The 19,101-nt window shown below is 36.7% G+C and overlaps 3 protein-coding genes across 4 annotated transcripts in view; 2 read left to right on the top strand and 1 right to left on the bottom strand.

The window, feature by feature from the left end:
- Shrm (shroom) overlaps positions 1-18,870 on the bottom strand; it is a 161,303-nt gene extending 142,433 nt beyond the window's left edge. The window contains exon 1 of one of the 2 annotated variants that reach the window (XM_083091868.1): positions 16,814-18,870. In XM_083091868.1, the coding sequence (XP_082947994.1) occupies positions 16,814-16,962 (149 nt within the window). In that variant the 5' untranslated portion in view covers positions 16,963-18,870. The remainder of the gene's footprint in view (positions 1-16,813) is intronic. The other variant, XM_083091869.1, reaches the window with a different exon arrangement.
- LOC145966325 (uncharacterized) lies at positions 1,772-4,283 on the top strand. The gene is made up of 8 exons (XM_083090338.1): positions 1,772-1,786; positions 1,869-2,021; positions 2,203-2,410; positions 2,506-3,002; positions 3,085-3,283; positions 3,389-3,604; positions 3,712-3,959; positions 4,110-4,283. The coding sequence occupies exons 1-8, from the start codon at positions 1,772-1,774 to the stop codon at positions 4,281-4,283; spliced, it is 1,710 nt and encodes a 569-aa protein (XP_082946464.1).
- LOC145966425 (uncharacterized) lies at positions 11,188-12,449 on the top strand. Its single transcript, XM_083090469.1, has 4 exons — positions 11,188-11,304; positions 11,449-11,592; positions 11,929-12,096; positions 12,190-12,449. Exons 1-4 carry the CDS (start codon positions 11,251-11,253, stop codon positions 12,382-12,384), a joined length of 561 nt encoding a protein of 186 aa, XP_082946595.1. The 5' UTR covers positions 11,188-11,250; the 3' UTR covers positions 12,385-12,449.
- Positions 18,871-19,101: the final 231 nt, after the last annotated feature.

Below are 19,101 nucleotides of genomic sequence, written 5' to 3'. Positions count from 1 at the left end.
TTATGCGGCACTGCAACGCGAGTTTTTATGTCCCTCGGTAGAGTGGGAGGGACTCGCGAGATGTGGCTAGGGGTGGGCGTACATACATTTACTGTCAAACTATGAATCCGCGAGGGAACCGCTCTTCTCTTCCCTTATCGCCGCGTCCTGTAATTACACAGGCGAGGTCGCACTAGTATAAAGCACAAACTTAACGCTTCCGATCTTTCGCGCGTGAACGCCGAGTACTTTTTGAATACGATACGACGGGCGTACAAAGCCAGGGAGATTATAGGTACGTGACGTTTCGAAAACCGGCTCTTGCGAGCCTCTTGCCAAGATTATGGTCCCTTATATGCGCCAGAGGTTGCGACAATCTCGCACATAGAAAGGGGTCCATCGTTCGAGGGAAGCGAACAATGTTTCCTCGCGGCGGTGTGCGATTACGTCGATAGGCAAAAATCGCATATTAAATGGACCATCGTAACAATATACGTACGTTCTTACATTTACGATTCACGCGGAGTGCAAGCTTGCAATCAGATTCCGCAAAATCGAACCGTCTCGGTAATTTTACATGGGACATGAACTGTATTATTTAATGAACTGGCGTACAACGCGCGCTACGCAAGTCGTTCATGTATTCCAGCTTTTTATTCATGTATTTCAATATTTTAGTTATATTGTTGATATAAATAAATACAGTAAAAAAATTTATTATAATGGTTTATTCATTGTGATAGTTTTTGAAATATAATTTTTATTTAAATGTATGAAAAACTTTTCTACAAAGATACCTTTTCCATAAAAAACATTTTTCTTCTCAAATCTTCAATAATTGTGTCTCTATATAATAGAGTTTATTTTATTTTGTACTGGATCTAAAATTGCTCATTATTAATTCAGTTAATAGTATGTGAGCAATTTTATTTGTTTAATATTTGTTTAATACCACTGCTTTTTCTTATACATTATTACTTCAAACTATGATATTAAATGTGTAATACAATCTTCTCAGTGATAGACCTTCAATTTAATATGAAATAACGTATATAAAAATAATTAATCAGCATCAAGAGGTGACTATAAACTTTAATACTTTGGAAAAACTTTGATACTTTCAAATAATGACATGTTTTTTTAATAATGAATATTTTCTCTTAAAAATATAATTTATTTACTTTTCTTGTATTGCAAAGATACTTGTCAATTATATTTTAAAGTAATATTAAAATACAGAATTCAAAAGACAGAGAGATATTTTATTTTATAACAATAATTTAATTTCGTAAATTTTGAATATGTATATAAAGTATATTATATTTTTTGAATTTCTTTTTTCCGATAAAAAAAATCATGACAAAATTAAAGATCTATCTAACTTCCAGAAATTCATTTATAATTTTACATACACGTATCTCAATAAATATGTGTATCCTAAAAAATATGTATTTTATGTGTAGCTCTTCAAATGTGTTTTGCACAACACGACACATAAAATTATAAATAATAATTTACCATGAATTTTATCACGAATTACAAACCGTTTAAAATAGCTTATAGCAGATCGCGCGTTTCGGAAAATATTTACTTCTTTTCTCATCCTACAGTGATAACCTTAGACTATGTCGTGTACAATAAACAAAATATTGTATCGACAGGTATTAATCATATAATATTCGTTAGGAACACAGTGCTATTACTTCTACTCACAGGAATATCATTTTAAATATTCTTTTAGTGCAACATAAAAGACACAGAAATTCAGAAAAATAAAACAACATGCTGAAACATGGCCAAAGATATTGTATGTATATATACAATAAGATTTATTTTTATAAAATATAAAAACATAATATTATTAATAATATCGTGATTTTTATTGTTAGAAGAAAAAATATCTATCCGAGATAATAAATTCCATTCAAGGCAATATTGTAAAAGGAGTACAAACCTTAAATCCATTTTTAGAAAAAAATTATAGAAATGTAGGAGATGAAATTTTAGAAGCATTTCAATCTAAACCAGATTTCATTGGCCAGGTAATATGTTTTAATAATCAAAGTTATTTTATTTTATGAACATACGTATGGTGCGCGCGCAAGAAGGTATCTATAATAAAATATAAAAAGATATTAATTAACAAACAAAATTATATAAATCTATTAGACAAAAGACGATATATTATTTGATAAAAAACAATGTATAACTGGTATCTCATAGGTGAATGCGGAGACGGGAGAACAAAATACATTCGAGCAAATGAAAAAAGATAGTATAAGATGTGCATTATGGATGCAAGAAAATGATATTCAACCTAATGACGTAATAACGATATGTACACACAATCAATTTAATGCTTATATACCGTTTCTGGCCGCCCTGTACATCGGTGCTGTAGTGAATCTGTTGGATGAACATGTAGTCATAGGTATTTTTCTTCCCTTTAATTTTTACGATTTATTTTTATACATTTAATTTTTTATACATATAAATTAATTTGATTAATTTAATAAATACTTATAGGAAACTTATCTTATTTTTTAATCAAAACCAAACCAAAGATAATCTTTATCGACGAAAAGTTTTCTGCAGCAATCATTAAATCTGTATGCGACATGATGATCGCAAACATAGACAGACCAATAGTTGTGACTTTTGGCGAGGGATTATATTATAAAACTCTAGAATCAATTCTAAAAGATCACGACAATCCGGCTAAAATTAATAATTTTCATTGCACTAAAATGACAAATATGAAGGAAACTGTGATGATATTATTTACTCCGGGCACTACTGCTTTTCCTAAATATGTAGAAATTCCTCGTTCAGCTTTTTTGGCTCCGCCGAATCAAATGGCACCTTATATGAAAGAACATGATATCGGCCTATGGTTCGAATCTTTAGGTTTTATCAATGGGATATTCATGACTATTCAAGCTATTCGTTCGCATGTGACAGTGATTAAAACTAAGTCAAAATTTCATCCAGAAAATGCGTGTAAACTAATAGAACGGCACAAAGTGATATATAAAAATCTACATTTTTATAATATATGTAAAATATGAAATACTTCATGTATAAAATATAAAACATTTATTTTAGGTAACTTGGGCCTTTTTTCAAACTAGTATGTGTATCCAATTGATTAACTCCAATTTCATTAAAAAAGATGATTATAAAAGTTATAATATATCTTCTTTGAGAATGGTTGTATTTAGCGGTTCACCAGATAATTCACGGGACAAAATTCATGTTAGTTTCAAAAACTTGCTACCAAATACTTGTATCATTCAAACATACTGTATGTATATTTTATGTATATATATGCATATATAAACATATATTACAATTATAATTCTCGAATAATAATAGCGATATAATATTTATAACCGATGAGTTATTTCAGGTCTGACTGAAACAGGAATCATTGCTTATCAGCAACAAAATGTGAGACAACACTCATTCAAGAAATCTGGTTGTGTAAATTTGAGTAAAAATGTTCAATTGAAGATCGTCTCTTTAGAGAATAAAGACTTATTAGGTCCATTCGAACAAGGTGAGATCTATTGCACATCTCCTTACATGATGATACCAAAGGATAAATCTATAACGAATGACGATGGTTAGTTAATATTTTAAATAATGATGTATAATTATGATCTCTTATAAATTTCCTTAAATCATTTATAAGCAAATTTGTATTTTATGGTTCAATCAATTAATTTATAGGGGAATCTAATGTAAACTGGTTCAAAACTGAAGATTACGGTGTCTGTGATAAATATGGCAATATTGTTGTCAAAGGCCGAATCAACCAATTATTTGAGTACAAGAAATATTCAATTACATCAATGTCAATTGAAATGAGATTACAAAAGCATTCGGCAGTGTCTGAGGCCGTTGTAGTACCTGTGCCATTCCATCCTACATGTAATAAACATCCGATAGCATTTGTTACGAAAATTCCGGGAAAAGAGGTATAAATATTTAAATATTATTTCTAATAATATCAAACTAAATATTATTAAATATTATTTCTAATAATATCAAACTAAATATTATTAAATATTATTTCTAATAATATCAAGCAGAATTATTTACAAACAATTAATCATGTTATATCTCAGGTGACAGAAAAGGAGCTGAAAGAATTGGAAAAGGAGTTAAAAGAATTCATCGTTGATAAAGAACTTCGCGCAGGTATAATATTTCTTGATCAATTCCCACGCATTCCTAACGGAAAAATCTATCAAAAGTTACTTCATGACTGGGCTCAAAATTATATATATGAACAAGAATAAATATGAATATAAATACGCTTAATCTGATCGTTATACGTTTTAGCAATATTTCACAATTCTAAAATCAGTGAAAATATTTAGTAAACAAGAAATGTATATATGCAAGTATTTCGCGTTGATTATGAGAGCTATAATAAATTTTGAAACAATTAACGAGAAAGATAAAAGATAAAATATTAAATAATAGTATTTTACATATTTCGTTTCATATATATGTGTAAAATATATATTATATACATACATATAATGTATAATATAATATAATATGTATAAAAAATATGTATAAAATATGTATAAAATATCTATTATTTAATAATGTATATATACATATGTATACATTTTTTTACGCATACAAAAAATTTACTCATTTATAAAAATATTAGGATAAGATTATCAGAAAATTAAAAATATTCAAATTTTATTCTTTTTAAAAAAGATCAGTTTCATATATTCTTATTTTATATAATTTTTACATTTTTATATTCTATTTCACGCTTTGTAAACTAAACTCTTTAGTGCATCATTATACATATTTAGAAAATATATTACTATTAATATAAGAATTTTGTAATGCAAATGTAATTGTCATATAATAAAATGTTCGACATGCAATCATAAGATTTATTTTACACATAGCTTTCAAAATTTCATTTTTCATAAAACTTTGTTTACCCTGAAATACGTTATAATTCAAAAAATTTTTTAAATTATTCGACAATAATTTTTAATTTATCAAATTATTATTTAAATACTAAATATTGTGTAAATATTTACATTTGTATATTTTTTATATTTCTAAAATAATTTAACATTTTTAAAAATATGCTATCAAATATTAATTTTTTAGCGTTTTTTAAGCGCATAATTTTTAAAAATACGATTAGAGAATCACAAATGATTATTTTTATTTAGGAATCTTCGGATTATTTAAAGATTATTTTTATCTAGGAATTAAAAATTTAGAGTTTTCCAAACTCCAAGAGATTATTTGAATGATCTGAAAAGTGTTCATTTTTCTACATAGAGCGACTCAGCTTCGAGATTAGTTGCAAGATTCAAATTCTTTGCTCTCCTCATTATTTTAACAAAGAAAAAATATTTATTATAACAGGAGGACGAAAAATAAAAAAATCTACAAATATAAAGCTTTCTTCTTTTTTTATACTTTTTGTTCTTTTCTCAAGAAATATAAATATATTCTTTAGATAAAATATATTCGCGCATATACAAGCCAAACAAATACAAAACAAGTATTTACAACGACAGTCTAGGCAACCTATACGCGTGAAATGTTTTTCCAAGAGAAGGCTAGCCATAATGCAACATCGGATTATAAACATGTGTTTTATGGCATTATAGTTTATCGACAGTGCACATAAGTGTACACATACACATACACATAACATAGTCATGTATGTACAAATATTTATACATACATGTACGTATATATATGTATGTGTATACATATATCTGCATATATATATATGTGTGTATATACACACAATCGCAGATACCGCGTACAGCTTGGCTATTGCTGATTGCTAGCCATGTTGCTCCAGGGTAACCGTAGGCAACTCTATGGGCTCGTTATGGTTTCTCCGGCTCGATAATGTTCGATTGAAATGATCCCGCCGTAAACCGTGAAATACGTACCAATCATACTCGTGGGGCACATATACATCGCGTCGAAGGCCCTAGAAGCACGCGTATGACCACATCGACGGGGTCTTATGACGAGAAATTGAGACTTCAGGCGGTCTACGACGAGGTGGAGATATCTCCACGATGATCGCTCCACCGGGCATACAATTTGACGTTTAAGCCTCGCTTACTGGATATAACGCGGCCCTTCCGATCGAGCTTCGCGGAAAGATAAGCCCTTCGTACAGCTGCTACGAGGGAGTAAAATCCCCCTCTCTGGGCGAAACGTCTTCCTGGCTCGATATATGGCGATGCTTATCTCACCCTTATGCGATATGCGCGATGGTAATGTTTAATAACTGACGTTTGCAATTGTGAAAACGCACTCCTTTTGTAGGCGCGAATGAAACTTGTTATCTTGGCCTATATATAGCTAACAAATGTAATTGCAACAGCGATAATGACTGCTAGTTGCCATAGTTTTCTCGAATTTGCAAAATATTAAACATAATAAAATAAGTAGAAATAGAAAGAATTTATTAAAATTATTTGCTTGTCGGTTTTTTTATTATATATGCTTTATATTTATTGCTGTTTTACTGTAAAATATTTTTTATATTAATAATGAAAATTGTAAAAGAGAATAAAAATTGTAATCAAAAATGTAAAAAAATGTAAAATATATAAAGAGGAACATATGTATTCTAAATTTAGTGTTTTTATAAAAAACATTTAATTAAGATTTGAGTTTTAATAATTAATATTTAAGTTTTTTATAAAATATTGTTCTATTTAGAAGACGCTTTGTAAAAAGACTTTTTTAATAAAATAATAAAATTCGGAAAGCTTGCAACACATGAGTAGCATACATTTAAATTTTTATATCTCTTAAAAAAAATCCTAATCACATTCTTTATGATATCAAATATATTTTTATTATATCTAAAATTTCTCTTGTTTCTTCAATTTAATTTAAAAATCCAAGAATAGCGGTTTAAATTCAAGTGTGAATTATTCAAGAGAAAAGAGAGAAACGGTTATTATTTTCTAATCCACCCCAGCGCAGCAGGCAAATTGAAATCGCAAATAAAGGGGCTTCGTGTTACAAGTCGAGCAGCTCCCGTTCAAGATAAGGACCAGTTCTTGTTCCTTATAAAATATTCATTACGTAGCTTCCAGGTCACTAGCGCTTAGAACCTAAGATGTGAGTTACGTCTCGCTTCGCGGTACTCTCGCAAATTTCGACCTGACAGTGGCAGGTTGATTAAGTACATGACAAGCAAGCTGCAAAGAAACACCAAGACTCACGCCCGGCGCTATCTTGCTCGGAATAACTCGGGCCTAGTCGTGATTTCGCATAGATTCCGCAAACATGATTCAGGAAGCGTCAGATTTCGCGTCGGCAAAAACGTTGGAAGGTGCGACACGACCGCAAAAGTGAAATTGCAGTCTAACATGAAGGAGCAAGGCTCTGTGCCTGACAAATCAATTCGCTATACAATTTCTTCGATTCTCCGTGACTCGAAACTGTCATGTGATGTGCATCTCGCGCACGGTGCTAACTAAAAATATGTGTGAAAGTAAAAATGGAATGCGAGATTTTAGCGATTCGGAGTGCATCGTGAATGCGCATCTGCTTGTGACAGGAAGCGACCGATTTTACAGCAACGCGAGAGACATTAAAGGAGACAAGACCGTGACCAGGAAGTAAAGCTCCGTGATCAAATAAATACGATGTATGGAATAAAGATCCATATATTTCGTCAGGATATTAAACCAGCGAATTTCATATGCAACGTTCAATATATGAATGCATACGTTAAAAATATATATAAAAGAAAAAGTAATAGACATCAAGAAAATAAAAGAGAAAAAGAATATTAAATTGCACTTCAGACGCGAAAACAGAACCGGAAATGTGGCCATGTTAAATCATATTAAAGCTACACAAAAATATTTCTTTTTTACTTTTTACTATCCTTTGCCCTGACGTCATTGTACTATTTATTTACTGCGATAAAACTTTTATAACGAAATAACTAAGCCTTTTTAATCGCGGCAACATATATAATATATAGATTAAACATTCCAAGGATTATCGTTTCAAGACGCGGCTCACATCGCGAATCATATAATAATTGATTAATTATAAGATATAATATGATTTAAGCACTGACTGCTTTCAAATACAACTCGGTTAAAATACATTTGTATTACAGATGTATATAATGTTCATTGCGAGTTTGATTAGCTTCGCTGATCTGCGCATCTTTAATATTAAACGAGCCGCAAAAGGCATTTCATGATGCGAACCGTATCAGTTGAGCGAGTTCACTTAGGTTCAGCCTCGACTCGGAATATAATCAAGCGCTGCTCCATTTCCCGCGAGATCACGCCGATGGAAGCTGATGGGGGCGAGGAAGAGGGAGGCAGAAAGGTGGGATCCTTTTACACGAGTCGATTTGCACGAGTTGTGTACCGAGTGGTACAGTATGAGTGGAACGAAGTTCACGAGGTCGGATCTAACGGACAGGTCTAATGCAACGATTATCGGCGCTGAGTTATTAGACTTAACTGAAAGGGGGGACGGAGTCGATTCGTCAAGACCTGTCGCGCTTTAAAATTGCGTGGGAGCGATTGCGGTGACTCCGCGATAAGCCGCTCCCCTCATGATTAGGCGGGGAAGGTGCATATATCTAAAGCGAGGTGTCTCGGATCGCAAGCCTCTTTGAGGCGGTTGCAGCTCTTTGTTAGCTAATCTCATATACAATTTCACTTTCGCATTCTGCATTGCCACACGGACTCGGCACGGTAGCACGATCGTGTGTGACGGCTGGTCTTTGCAACGTCCGGTATCCCGCTGGAAGAAAAGACGGGGAGAAATGCGCGCGACTCTTTATGGGGCACGACGTTGAACTTATGCCGCGATCTATGGACACGCGGCGCGGATGCGGATGAGACTACAAAGACGATGTTTAGGTGGGCGGGCGTGTTGGAAAGTTTCTAAACATGCCTGCAATTTATTCTCCGAGTTCGAGCGCGTCCCGTCTTATTCGCGTTAGACAATTTAACGAATGTCTTTACGTGAATGTAGCTGGTAACACCTGCGGATTCGCTTGTAAAAAGTACTCCCACTCGCAATCAATTATACTACTGCGCTCTGTAATGGTCGGCGGCTTCTTTCTTACTCTCAGACACGCGTTCGATTCAATCGAAAGTTACGTTTCTCTTAATATCATTAGGCAAGCACGATTTAGTATAGGCTACTTTGAAAAACATTTATATTGATGGCTAAAGGAGGAAGATATTAAGAAAGTTCCCTCTCTTCAAATTTGAATTATTATTTTTAAATTCCTGTGTTAAACTTTAATTATGTGAAAGAATTATTTATATAAAAAATCAACTGGGATAGAAGAGGACAAGTATAAGAATTTAAAAAATCTCTCCCATAAGAAAAGATTATTCAGACAAGGAAATAAATGCAGCCAAAAGATTCAGCTCATTTGCCTCCCACGCAGTGTAAACAAGGATTAAACCTGACTTATTTCATCTGCAACAAATTTCAATGTTTCATACGGCGAGAAGAATAAATACTTTTTTATACGATTCTCGCACAAGACTCGAAACATCCAATCAATCCTACGCTATAATAATCGAGGACGTTGGAAACTGTCCAGTCGAGGAGCTCCAAGACTGTAGCTGGCGATATACCGCGGGATTCGCCACATCAATCCAAGGATTGGTGTTACGTCAACGACTTGCACGCTCGTTCGTGCAATTTATAACTCCCACTTGTGCTTTCCGAGAGTACGAGATCAAGACGAATCGCGCTTCAGCCTCTCCTCCGCTTGACCTCCAACCGTGGCGCCGCGGTTGACCATGCTTAATAGTTTCTACTTCGAAGGAGAGAGAGAAAAAGGAGGAAAAGGAACGGGAAGAGAAGGGAGGAAAGGGAGAGAGAGAAGATTTCCGTCCCGAGGCTAGACTATAAATCGTATCGCGGAGCTTATCAGAGTGGGATATTCGTCCGAAGTACTGAAGCCCTTCCTCTCCCTCTCTCTTTCTTTCTGAAAATAAAAGAAACATGGCAGAGGTGAAAAAAGGAACAGGAGGAAGGGGAAGAAAACGATCGAGAATTCAGACCCGGGTTTGCCGACCGGAGCGCTCACTGACCCCTGACGGCTCAAGCCGAAGCGGACGTCACGAGAGAAACCTTTACCTTCGTTACCTTGGTAGTATTTAAGGATCTTCTTCAGCGCGCCGTATATACAGCTATGCAAGTACTTAGATCTTTATCCGACATTGCCCGTCATGAGGAGATACTCCACTGAACCTGAAACCTCCTCGAGAGCCATTATCGGTTTGCGAGATACTACCTCCTCCGTAACGAATTGCCTATGAAATTGTACCTTGCGTCCTAAGTATGGCATAATAGGCGACGAGACGGTATTAGAATATTCGAATGGCCGGGGTTCATGACGTGCGTCATTGAAAATTCGATTGTCCGACGCGGACAATAAATAATCGTCCGCGGAGAGCAATCAGATCGTTGAATTTCACGCCCGCTTACTTCCAATTCGATTGTGATCGTTAAGTGCTGCTTTGCGTAATAAACGCGCGAGTAGATAAAACCGAACCGACCGGTTGCTTAAAATCGGCGTCTCGTAATGCTCGAGTGACATTCAAAGGTTCCGAATGCGGTCAACGTGCCGGATTTAATCGAGATTTCAATACCGAGAGCTCGTTTACTCGCTATTCTCTCTCGATCTCGTCACTTTCCTTAAAAGACCGCTGAAATGTAGTCGAGGGCGCGATCAGGATGGGGGTCCTCTTGCGATGCTATTTATCACGGTGTTCTTTTCCTCGACGTCTCTCGTGATCCGATCGGTACTGATAACGGTACACGACGACAGAACACACACATACACACACACACACACACACACACACACACACACGCACGCATAAAAGTACCTGTGCACATTATTCAAACGCGCGTCATCGGCTCATTCGAGGCGAGGGTAACTGCGTTTGCCGCGGCCGAGCACTTTACACACACATGAACCAATTAATTTCTAGAAATGGCAGCAAATTAATTACGTTATTGGTCATTACAAGACATTTTGTTGCGCAACGTGCTTGCTCGCCTTAAGATAAGAAACCGCTTACAACAGCCAATGACAGTTGAGAATGATAATTTTAATTGTGCAATACCAGGGTCATGTAAGTCGCGAAAATTGTCGCGAATATGTACAATGTCTATTTGTGTTGCGCGAGCTTACGAAGCATTTCCTCGATATTCTCATAACTTGAAAAATCTAGCGAAATGTTATCAGGACGGATTCTCACTGTATTCCTTAGTATCATCAGCAGCTCTATTGTAAGTATTTCAGATATTGATATGAAATATCAGTTCCCAATCAGTTTAATTGTTAGAAAAAATTCTTAATAAATAAATTTTTAATTCTTTTATTCTCAGAGATAGAGGTAAAATTTCTTGACATAAAAAAACGTTACGTTATAGGCTCTCATTTCATATAGCAGCACAATCATGGATGAATTGGTGACGGTTTATGACACTTCCATTTTTTCTCTTAAAGCCTCAGACAATAATAGTTCAGTGTATCTACAAATTGCCAGAAAAATTTTGGAAACTGACAAATTACGTGTGAGTAATAGAAAATATCCTTAATCTTTAAACATAAAAATAATAAATAACTATATTGCATATTTATTTATATTTTATAAAAAATAAGATTTCATAAATAAAATTGTTCTGTAACAACAATAAGAATTTTTCATCTGGCTTGAAAAAAATAGGACAAATCTAAGCTTTGGTATCTTAAAATACAAGACTTGTTTTTTCGAAATTTTTTCTACTTGAGATTTATCAATTTTGTATTTCATATTATTATAGACAATATAATATTTATTAAGTTTATAAAATATAAAAAGATTCTTCTTATACTTTTTATATCGAATAAAACTTTTGTTATTATGTTAGTTTGATATTGTACTGGAAAGATTCGATGGCGTGATATTCCCTATTCCGGAAGATCCCATACTATTATGTAAACTTTTGGAGGAAGAAGCAAAACATGATAACATCCTCTCTAAATTACGATTTTCACGCGTTTTCAATATGGAAGGAATGCATTGTCCTATACCTGCTGTAAGTTGAAAGTTATTTGTTAAAAATTTATTGAAAAATAATATATATTTCACAGATAATATTATATAATATTTGAATTATTCATTAATACAGGGAAAAAGGAAGCTGATGCCATACACTTTCCCGCCGTATTTCGAACTGCATAATGATATTGGTTGCGGAGTATTTAGTTGTAAAGTAATTATAGAATTATGCGACGAAGAAACATTGCAAAACTGCATGCCACTGATCTCTGAGGAAATAATCGTAAATATGCAAGCAGATTATTGCTCCAACATCTTAATATAAAAATTAATATTTTTTCATGGTGTTAATGAATAAGAGAAATAAAATTGATAAATTATTATACAATATATTATTCGATATTTTTAATGTAACGACTTTTTCTCTAATTCTCTTCTAATACTGCAACTTAACATAGAATCAGATCACGAAAATGGTTAGTTGTAGACTTGTGTAGACTCCACGAGGATTTATAACTTGATTACATAAGCTCGTGATAGACAATATCACGCCGTTTATCGAATTTTTCGTACCTTCCGAGATCTCCAAGATAGATAATGAGGTGCCAAGTTTCATAAGCACATCCTTGCTTATCGAGTGCCTGCATCATTGACACAATGCGTGTTAGTGTATATATGTATATGAGAGTACGTATACAAGGCAGTGCGAATAACTCGCGAGAAACCGTCTAAACGTCTTATCAACCTTCATCGGATAATATCGGTGCCTGAACCTGAACGTAATGTTTATGAGTAATGGTTCGAGATCGTGGCAGTAAGGTCGACACCGATGAACCGTACACGGAATTTGAGATTTAGATACAGGTATCGAACTTGTACCCTGGACACAGCCTGCATTGTCGTTACGTATTATAATCCTAGCCTATCTAAATTTGTTCTGCCTAATATCGACTATTCAACTGTCATATTACGCAAATTCTATTCTTATGTCGAGGGATATATCTCTAACTCCTCCAAGTTATGTCTTTATACAAGCAAATGCTTGCTCATTCATGAAATCTTTCATTAGAGGTGTAATAAATATTTTCACATTGTGTGAAATATTTAACATTTGTGTTACTGAATGCAATACTATGTGTATTATTTTCAAATAATATAACATAATTATTGTATTTCATATTTTATAAAGGTGCTGATCGCAGATATAGAACACATTATATCATGATTGTGATGCACATGGAAAAAAATGCATCTGCAATGGATGAGTGCGTAGATAAACATAGCATTCGCTAATGAAGAAACATTACATTATAAACTCATATGTCAAATTATCAAGATTAAGTACATAACGGTTTACGCATCTCCTAATTAATAACATTGCGAGCACTTGTAATTAATCGCACATGTAATATACGTACAACAAAATTAATTATGTGAACGCTGGCATTGATAAAAGTACGATAACTTCTTTTTATAGTGCAAATGTATATGATACAGGATATCATGGCACGATACTGTATAATAAATAAAATTGAAGAAAAAAAAAACAGGAAGGGAAAATCGTAAATTGTTAGATTTATTGATAGAAATGCGAAAATGTCTTGCTCATTTAAATCAGGCAAACGCGTTGCTAGCACGGTCTATTTATCCACAAACATGTAAAGATCATCTACACGCAAGGTCTGCATCTTGCAAGTGACAGGTCGGCGGGGTTTTATCGAAAGAACAAATAATAAGCGCGCGGATGCTTTCGTCGATGTTTGCATTGTCGAAAGCCGGTCGGGAGGTGTCGATAGGGTCAGACCTTATCGCGAATTCCAATACGCCCGATAAACATTCCGGCCTGAGGAGCCTGATTGCAGGAGGAAACCTACAATCGAAAGGCTCGTGCGGAGGAGAGGCGGAGGGTGAAAGGGCTCGGCCAGCGAAGGTGATTCATTAGTCGTACAACACGGAAGTGTTTGGACCCTCGACATGTTGTGCACGTACAAGTATGTGTGCGTGCCGTCTCAGGATCTCCGCGGCCAAAGCCAGGCTCGTCGTCTCCTTATTATGCGCAACGGGGGCCCCTCGAAACGAACGAGCCGGGCGTTTCGGGGCCGGTCCTCCAGCCTCAGACTTTAAAAGACAGAATATATCGCGATAATTCTTTCCGTTCCCGATCGCCCTTAAAACGCGACGTCACGTTGTCGTTCCACCTTCCGTGACCGGAGTCATCCACCTCGCTCCGACAACTAGTATGTACCCCGCAGGTGAAACGGATGCGGAGGGTCGGCCCCGAGGAGTAGAATGCTAGGGATTTCTTAAATACTGCACCGCGCGCGGCCCATTCTACCACCCCCTGTAGCTAATCTAGAATTTATGCCGCCTGTAACTTACCGAGGCGCACTTTATTACGTCCGGAATATGAGAATTTCATCTGCCGCGTGACTCGGCGACGATGTCGAACGGGTAACTTGATACGTCCCATGACGTGAATTCATGGTCACGTTAGAATTCCATCCGGTTCTATTAGGTGGTGCACGATATCAGGTTTTACTTCGCGTTTGGCACCGAATAGAATCGTTAAGCTCTGCGGACTTATACAGGATTATAATATATTATGAATGTGTGTGTCTCTCTCTTTTGACAGCGGATGTCGGAAAGAATATTTTATCTATTGTACATACATAAATAAATTTAAATTCATGATGATTCCGAGAATACTATTACTTAATCGCGTTAAATATCACTCAATCTCATCGAGCTGTCATTGGCAATTTTTAGAAACTCATACATTCTTCCACGCATCATTATTGCTCAGCATAAACATCGCCTAGCTATTTCTCGAATTATAAACGATAATTACTTCGCTGGCATGCGAGCGAAGTCATCGTCGCGTTGCTGCAGAATGCAATATCATGAACCTGTCCGCCCGTAAGATTACCGAGTGTCTCAGATTCCGTCGGAGCGTCTATAACTAATCGCGCGGAGTCTTCTCACGCATCGCAAGGACCGCGAATTCTGCAAATTGCTTCTACTTCCTGGTTCATCTCGACTTATTCTCCGCCTGCCGATCAAATGGTATATCCCGTATAATCCGGGGAATCCGCCGATCTTCCGCCAGCAGATTACGCGATGACGCCGAGCGTAATAGATCCCTGGAATTCTCTTCGCATACGCGAGCGAAATATATATTTCCCAACTGAAAGCATCTGCCAGTTTTCAGGTGCATCGTTTAGCACGACACGCCGGATAATAATCGGTCGATTAGCCTTATCGTATGCGGAAACTTCTCGTAAACGATCTAATTGCTTACGTCGTTAGTTAAGCTCGAATAAGCTCGTCGGGAGTATAATACGTTGATTATATATATGCAAGATAATTTGAAGACATTTTGAGAAATTATAAAACATTTCTCCATTTTATAATTTAACAATATTGCAAAAACTGAGACTGCGATTATGAAGCTTTTACTTTATAACGATGCGAACAGATGAAATTGTGCAGGGTGGCAGGAAAACGGTTCTCCAGCGATACGTGAAATATTTAGATTAAAATATTTCTTTTTAATTTATAAATTACTTCATAAAATAATATCTTGGCGGTGCTATATCATCTTCATCGATGTAAAACGTATCTCCTATCCTTCCACGATATTCTCGATCGTCCATTACATCCCACAAACCCCATCAAACATTACGCCGCCAATTATGTGAAGAAGACGCTCGTCGCTTCCCGCGCATCGATTAATTATAATTCAATGGCCGAGCAGACGAGTGAAATATCGGCACTCGTATTAGCGCATTCGTATATTTTGCGACGTATAGAGTCAGACAAAGTCGCGGAGGGATTATGTACGTGGACCTTCGCACGCCGGCGAACTTGCTGGCAGCGTGACGAGTCGCAAGTCATTCAGCATTCCTGTTGCGGCGGACTCGGAGAGTCGTGTGTGCTTGGTGGTGTGCTCGCTTCTCTCCGCGGTCCTTTTAGCCGGCAGCCAACGTTGGTCCCAAAAGGACCGAAACGCGAAGCCGGTCTCGAGCGACCGCTCTCGCATGCGCTCACGTACGAGCGCGAGAGGTCGACTACGAAGAGTAATGCGACGCGAGATGTGGAGAACGCTTTCGTTTGAGTCACGAAACTAACGATATCGCGACAATTATTGCCAGCTTGGAACAATGCGCGCGAAACAACAGCGATACGAGACGTTCTCTATTAAAGTAGTACGCTAGCTGTTCGCTAAGGAAGCGAACACAATGGCATAAACTTGGACGAGTGTCTAACTATTTAATTATATATATGTACGAGTTCCGTTAAAATATTGGATGGGAACTAGATTAGCTTTATCGTAACGTATTAAATATATCACTATTTTTTTTAATATACAGTAATCTGATTTTATTTTTGTTATATAATAATTATATAATATTTTATATATAATTTTATGATTTTTTTTATAATTTTATATAATAATTATATAATATTTTTTATATATTATATAATAATTATATAATTTTATATGATAATTATATATAATTTTATATAATAATTATATAATATTTTATATATTTTAATATTTTCCATGATAATAATTTTTGTATAATAATTATGTAATTTTTTAATATAATTTATATACGATTTATTACGAATGATGATATGATTTATAATACATTACCCCTTTTAGCAATTTTTCATGACTTAATAATCTGCAAAAAATTCAGATTACTATATTCTTCCACAATTTCTTAACATTCCAATAATTTTGATCTTACCGGTGTCTCTTGAGCTCTCGCCGGATGCTGCTGCGCGTACGAATAAAGCGCAAGGCGCCGCTGCCGAGGGAGTTGCTCCGTTTCTCCCCTTTGTCCAAGGTTGGCAACCACTGGTCCGGTTGCAGCCCGTTGTACACGCCGTCATCCATATCTGTCGCACCCTGGATCACCGCGTCGAAAGCTTACGCTGAGATTGTCCTACCGATTTACGTTCTTCATGGCCTCGCAAAATTTTTCACCCTGCATCCGGTATCGTGCGTACAACCGAGCGCGAAGAAGACGATTCGCTCGATTCTGTAACCTATACGACGGTGTGTAACGGCCTTTAATCCCTAACGGATCGGTCAAACTTCCCACGACGCCGCCGATCGTCCCTTCCTAGTGAACATCGATCGCGCCACAAAAAGTAAAGCGCCGATCGATGATCGATTTATCTTTTCCCTCGGAAAAGCGCTGTGTCAAACTTATGTCATCGGTAATTATACGTAATTTAATAGTAAAAAAAGCTGTGCCCGACGTTGTAGGGTCCAATGATGCCTCCTCCAATGACGTTCTCTATTGCGTTCGACAGGAAAATGCTATCCGCACGTTCGAGGCATTATCATAAATACGGAAAATGAGTATCCGTTAAACGCGACCGGTCCTTATATTGTTTATGAGCGCGATCAACGCCGCAGTCGATTACATAACGGCCGTCGTCGTTATACACGCATGCATGCACGCACCATGCAAGCTCCACCGTATGAATGTGTAGTCGAACTGGTCCTCTGGTTCCACCGGTTAATTCCGGTCAAACGGCAATCGACCGATGTTATCTTGCATCTTGCCTGCGGCGTGTCTCCTCGCTTCTGATTTCCGTGGACCGTAGATCGACATCGCGTTTTTGATAAATCATTGACGAATCTAATGGTTCAGTCCACTCCAGCTATCTTTACGCATCACTTCATTCGAAATGTATAATAAAAGCTAATCGAAAATTATATAATATCTTTATGTAGAAATTATGTAGAAATTATAATTATCTTGTATAATTTATTCTCCTTTAATTATACTTGTCCATGATGCACTTGATATTCATGTTATATATTGCTGCATGCAGTTTACCACTATTTCCTCAAATCCACGCAACTGCTCGATAAAGCCATTTACGAAAAAATCAACACATGCGAAACATGCACAAATTTCTTTCGGTGTTGACGATGTCACAATGCGCTTCACGTAAACGTGCTTCAACAGATATATCAATGAGGAAGAATCTCGTGCACCTTTTTGAGTCGGTGCCACCTTAATCGAGCGACCGGTCCATCACTCGCAGACTCAAGAGCGGGAACTTCGCGCCGATTCCTCGCATTCTTTGCGGTCGTCCTTCTCATGTGAAATTCATACGCGACGCCGCGATATTGAACCGTCGTAATTAAATAATTAAACCAAAGATCCCGCTGAAGAATGTTCGAAATGAATCGCGACCGCCGAACTTGGCCGAAGCTGGCCAGGTGCCGGCATCGAAGAGCCGGGTTTACCGTTCGCGTACGCGGTACCAGGAGCAAATGTGGCCTCCAGTGGTAGCGCTCTGAAGCGACACCTGTGAAGAGACGCTACCCTCTTCCTCTTCTTCTTGAGCCTTCCTTCGCGGGCGCCCTCCGAGCCGAGTCGCTTTCCTCTTCCTCGTCTTCCTTTTCCCTCTCTTCCTCTTTCTCTTTCTCCGCGTGTTCCTTTCCCACTTCTCGCGATAACAATGGGATTACGAGTCCTCTGCCGATATAATGGCGGCGATAGAGGAGCACACGGCGTGATTAATAATATCCGTAAAGGATCGCGCGATTAAAACGTGACGTCGAAAGAGGTCGGGAAATTAATAGCGCGACTTGTCGATTTCTCCCCAAGTCTCAATTCGCGTCGCGCATAAGCGTGTATAATGCGCTAATAATAACGATGTAACAGACGCACTGACAATTAGCACCGCGATGTCTCGGGCCCACCGAAATGTACGTTTCGTTAGTAATTGCATCTTACGTATTTGGAGAGACGTCGTTAAGAGACGTCGTGAGGTATTATGAAAAAAAGCAAGACGAGAAAAGAAACGTAATGGCCAACGAGTCCGTTCGAGACATCGAGTCACGGCCACGTAATAAAAGCATGTGGAGCCTGTGCGGCGCGCCAAGAGAAACTGCTCGGTATTCTCTCTCCTCTCCGGATCTCTCGGCCGATCCCAGGTCTTCGCGGCTTCGTTGGCTTTCTTACTCTTTGATCCTCTGCCCGTCTTGGTTGAAGTCGCCAGATACCACGCC

The sequence above is a fragment of the Camponotus vicinus genome, unplaced genomic scaffold, assembly GCF_025532165.1.
Source record: "Camponotus vicinus isolate PSW18456_S1 unplaced genomic scaffold, iyCamVici1.0 SCAF_2, whole genome shotgun sequence".
Taxonomy (NCBI): domain Eukaryota; kingdom Metazoa; phylum Arthropoda; class Insecta; order Hymenoptera; family Formicidae; genus Camponotus; species Camponotus vicinus.
Note: the sequence above shows the minus strand (reverse complement) of the source record. Positions and strands in the feature narration are given on the sequence as shown.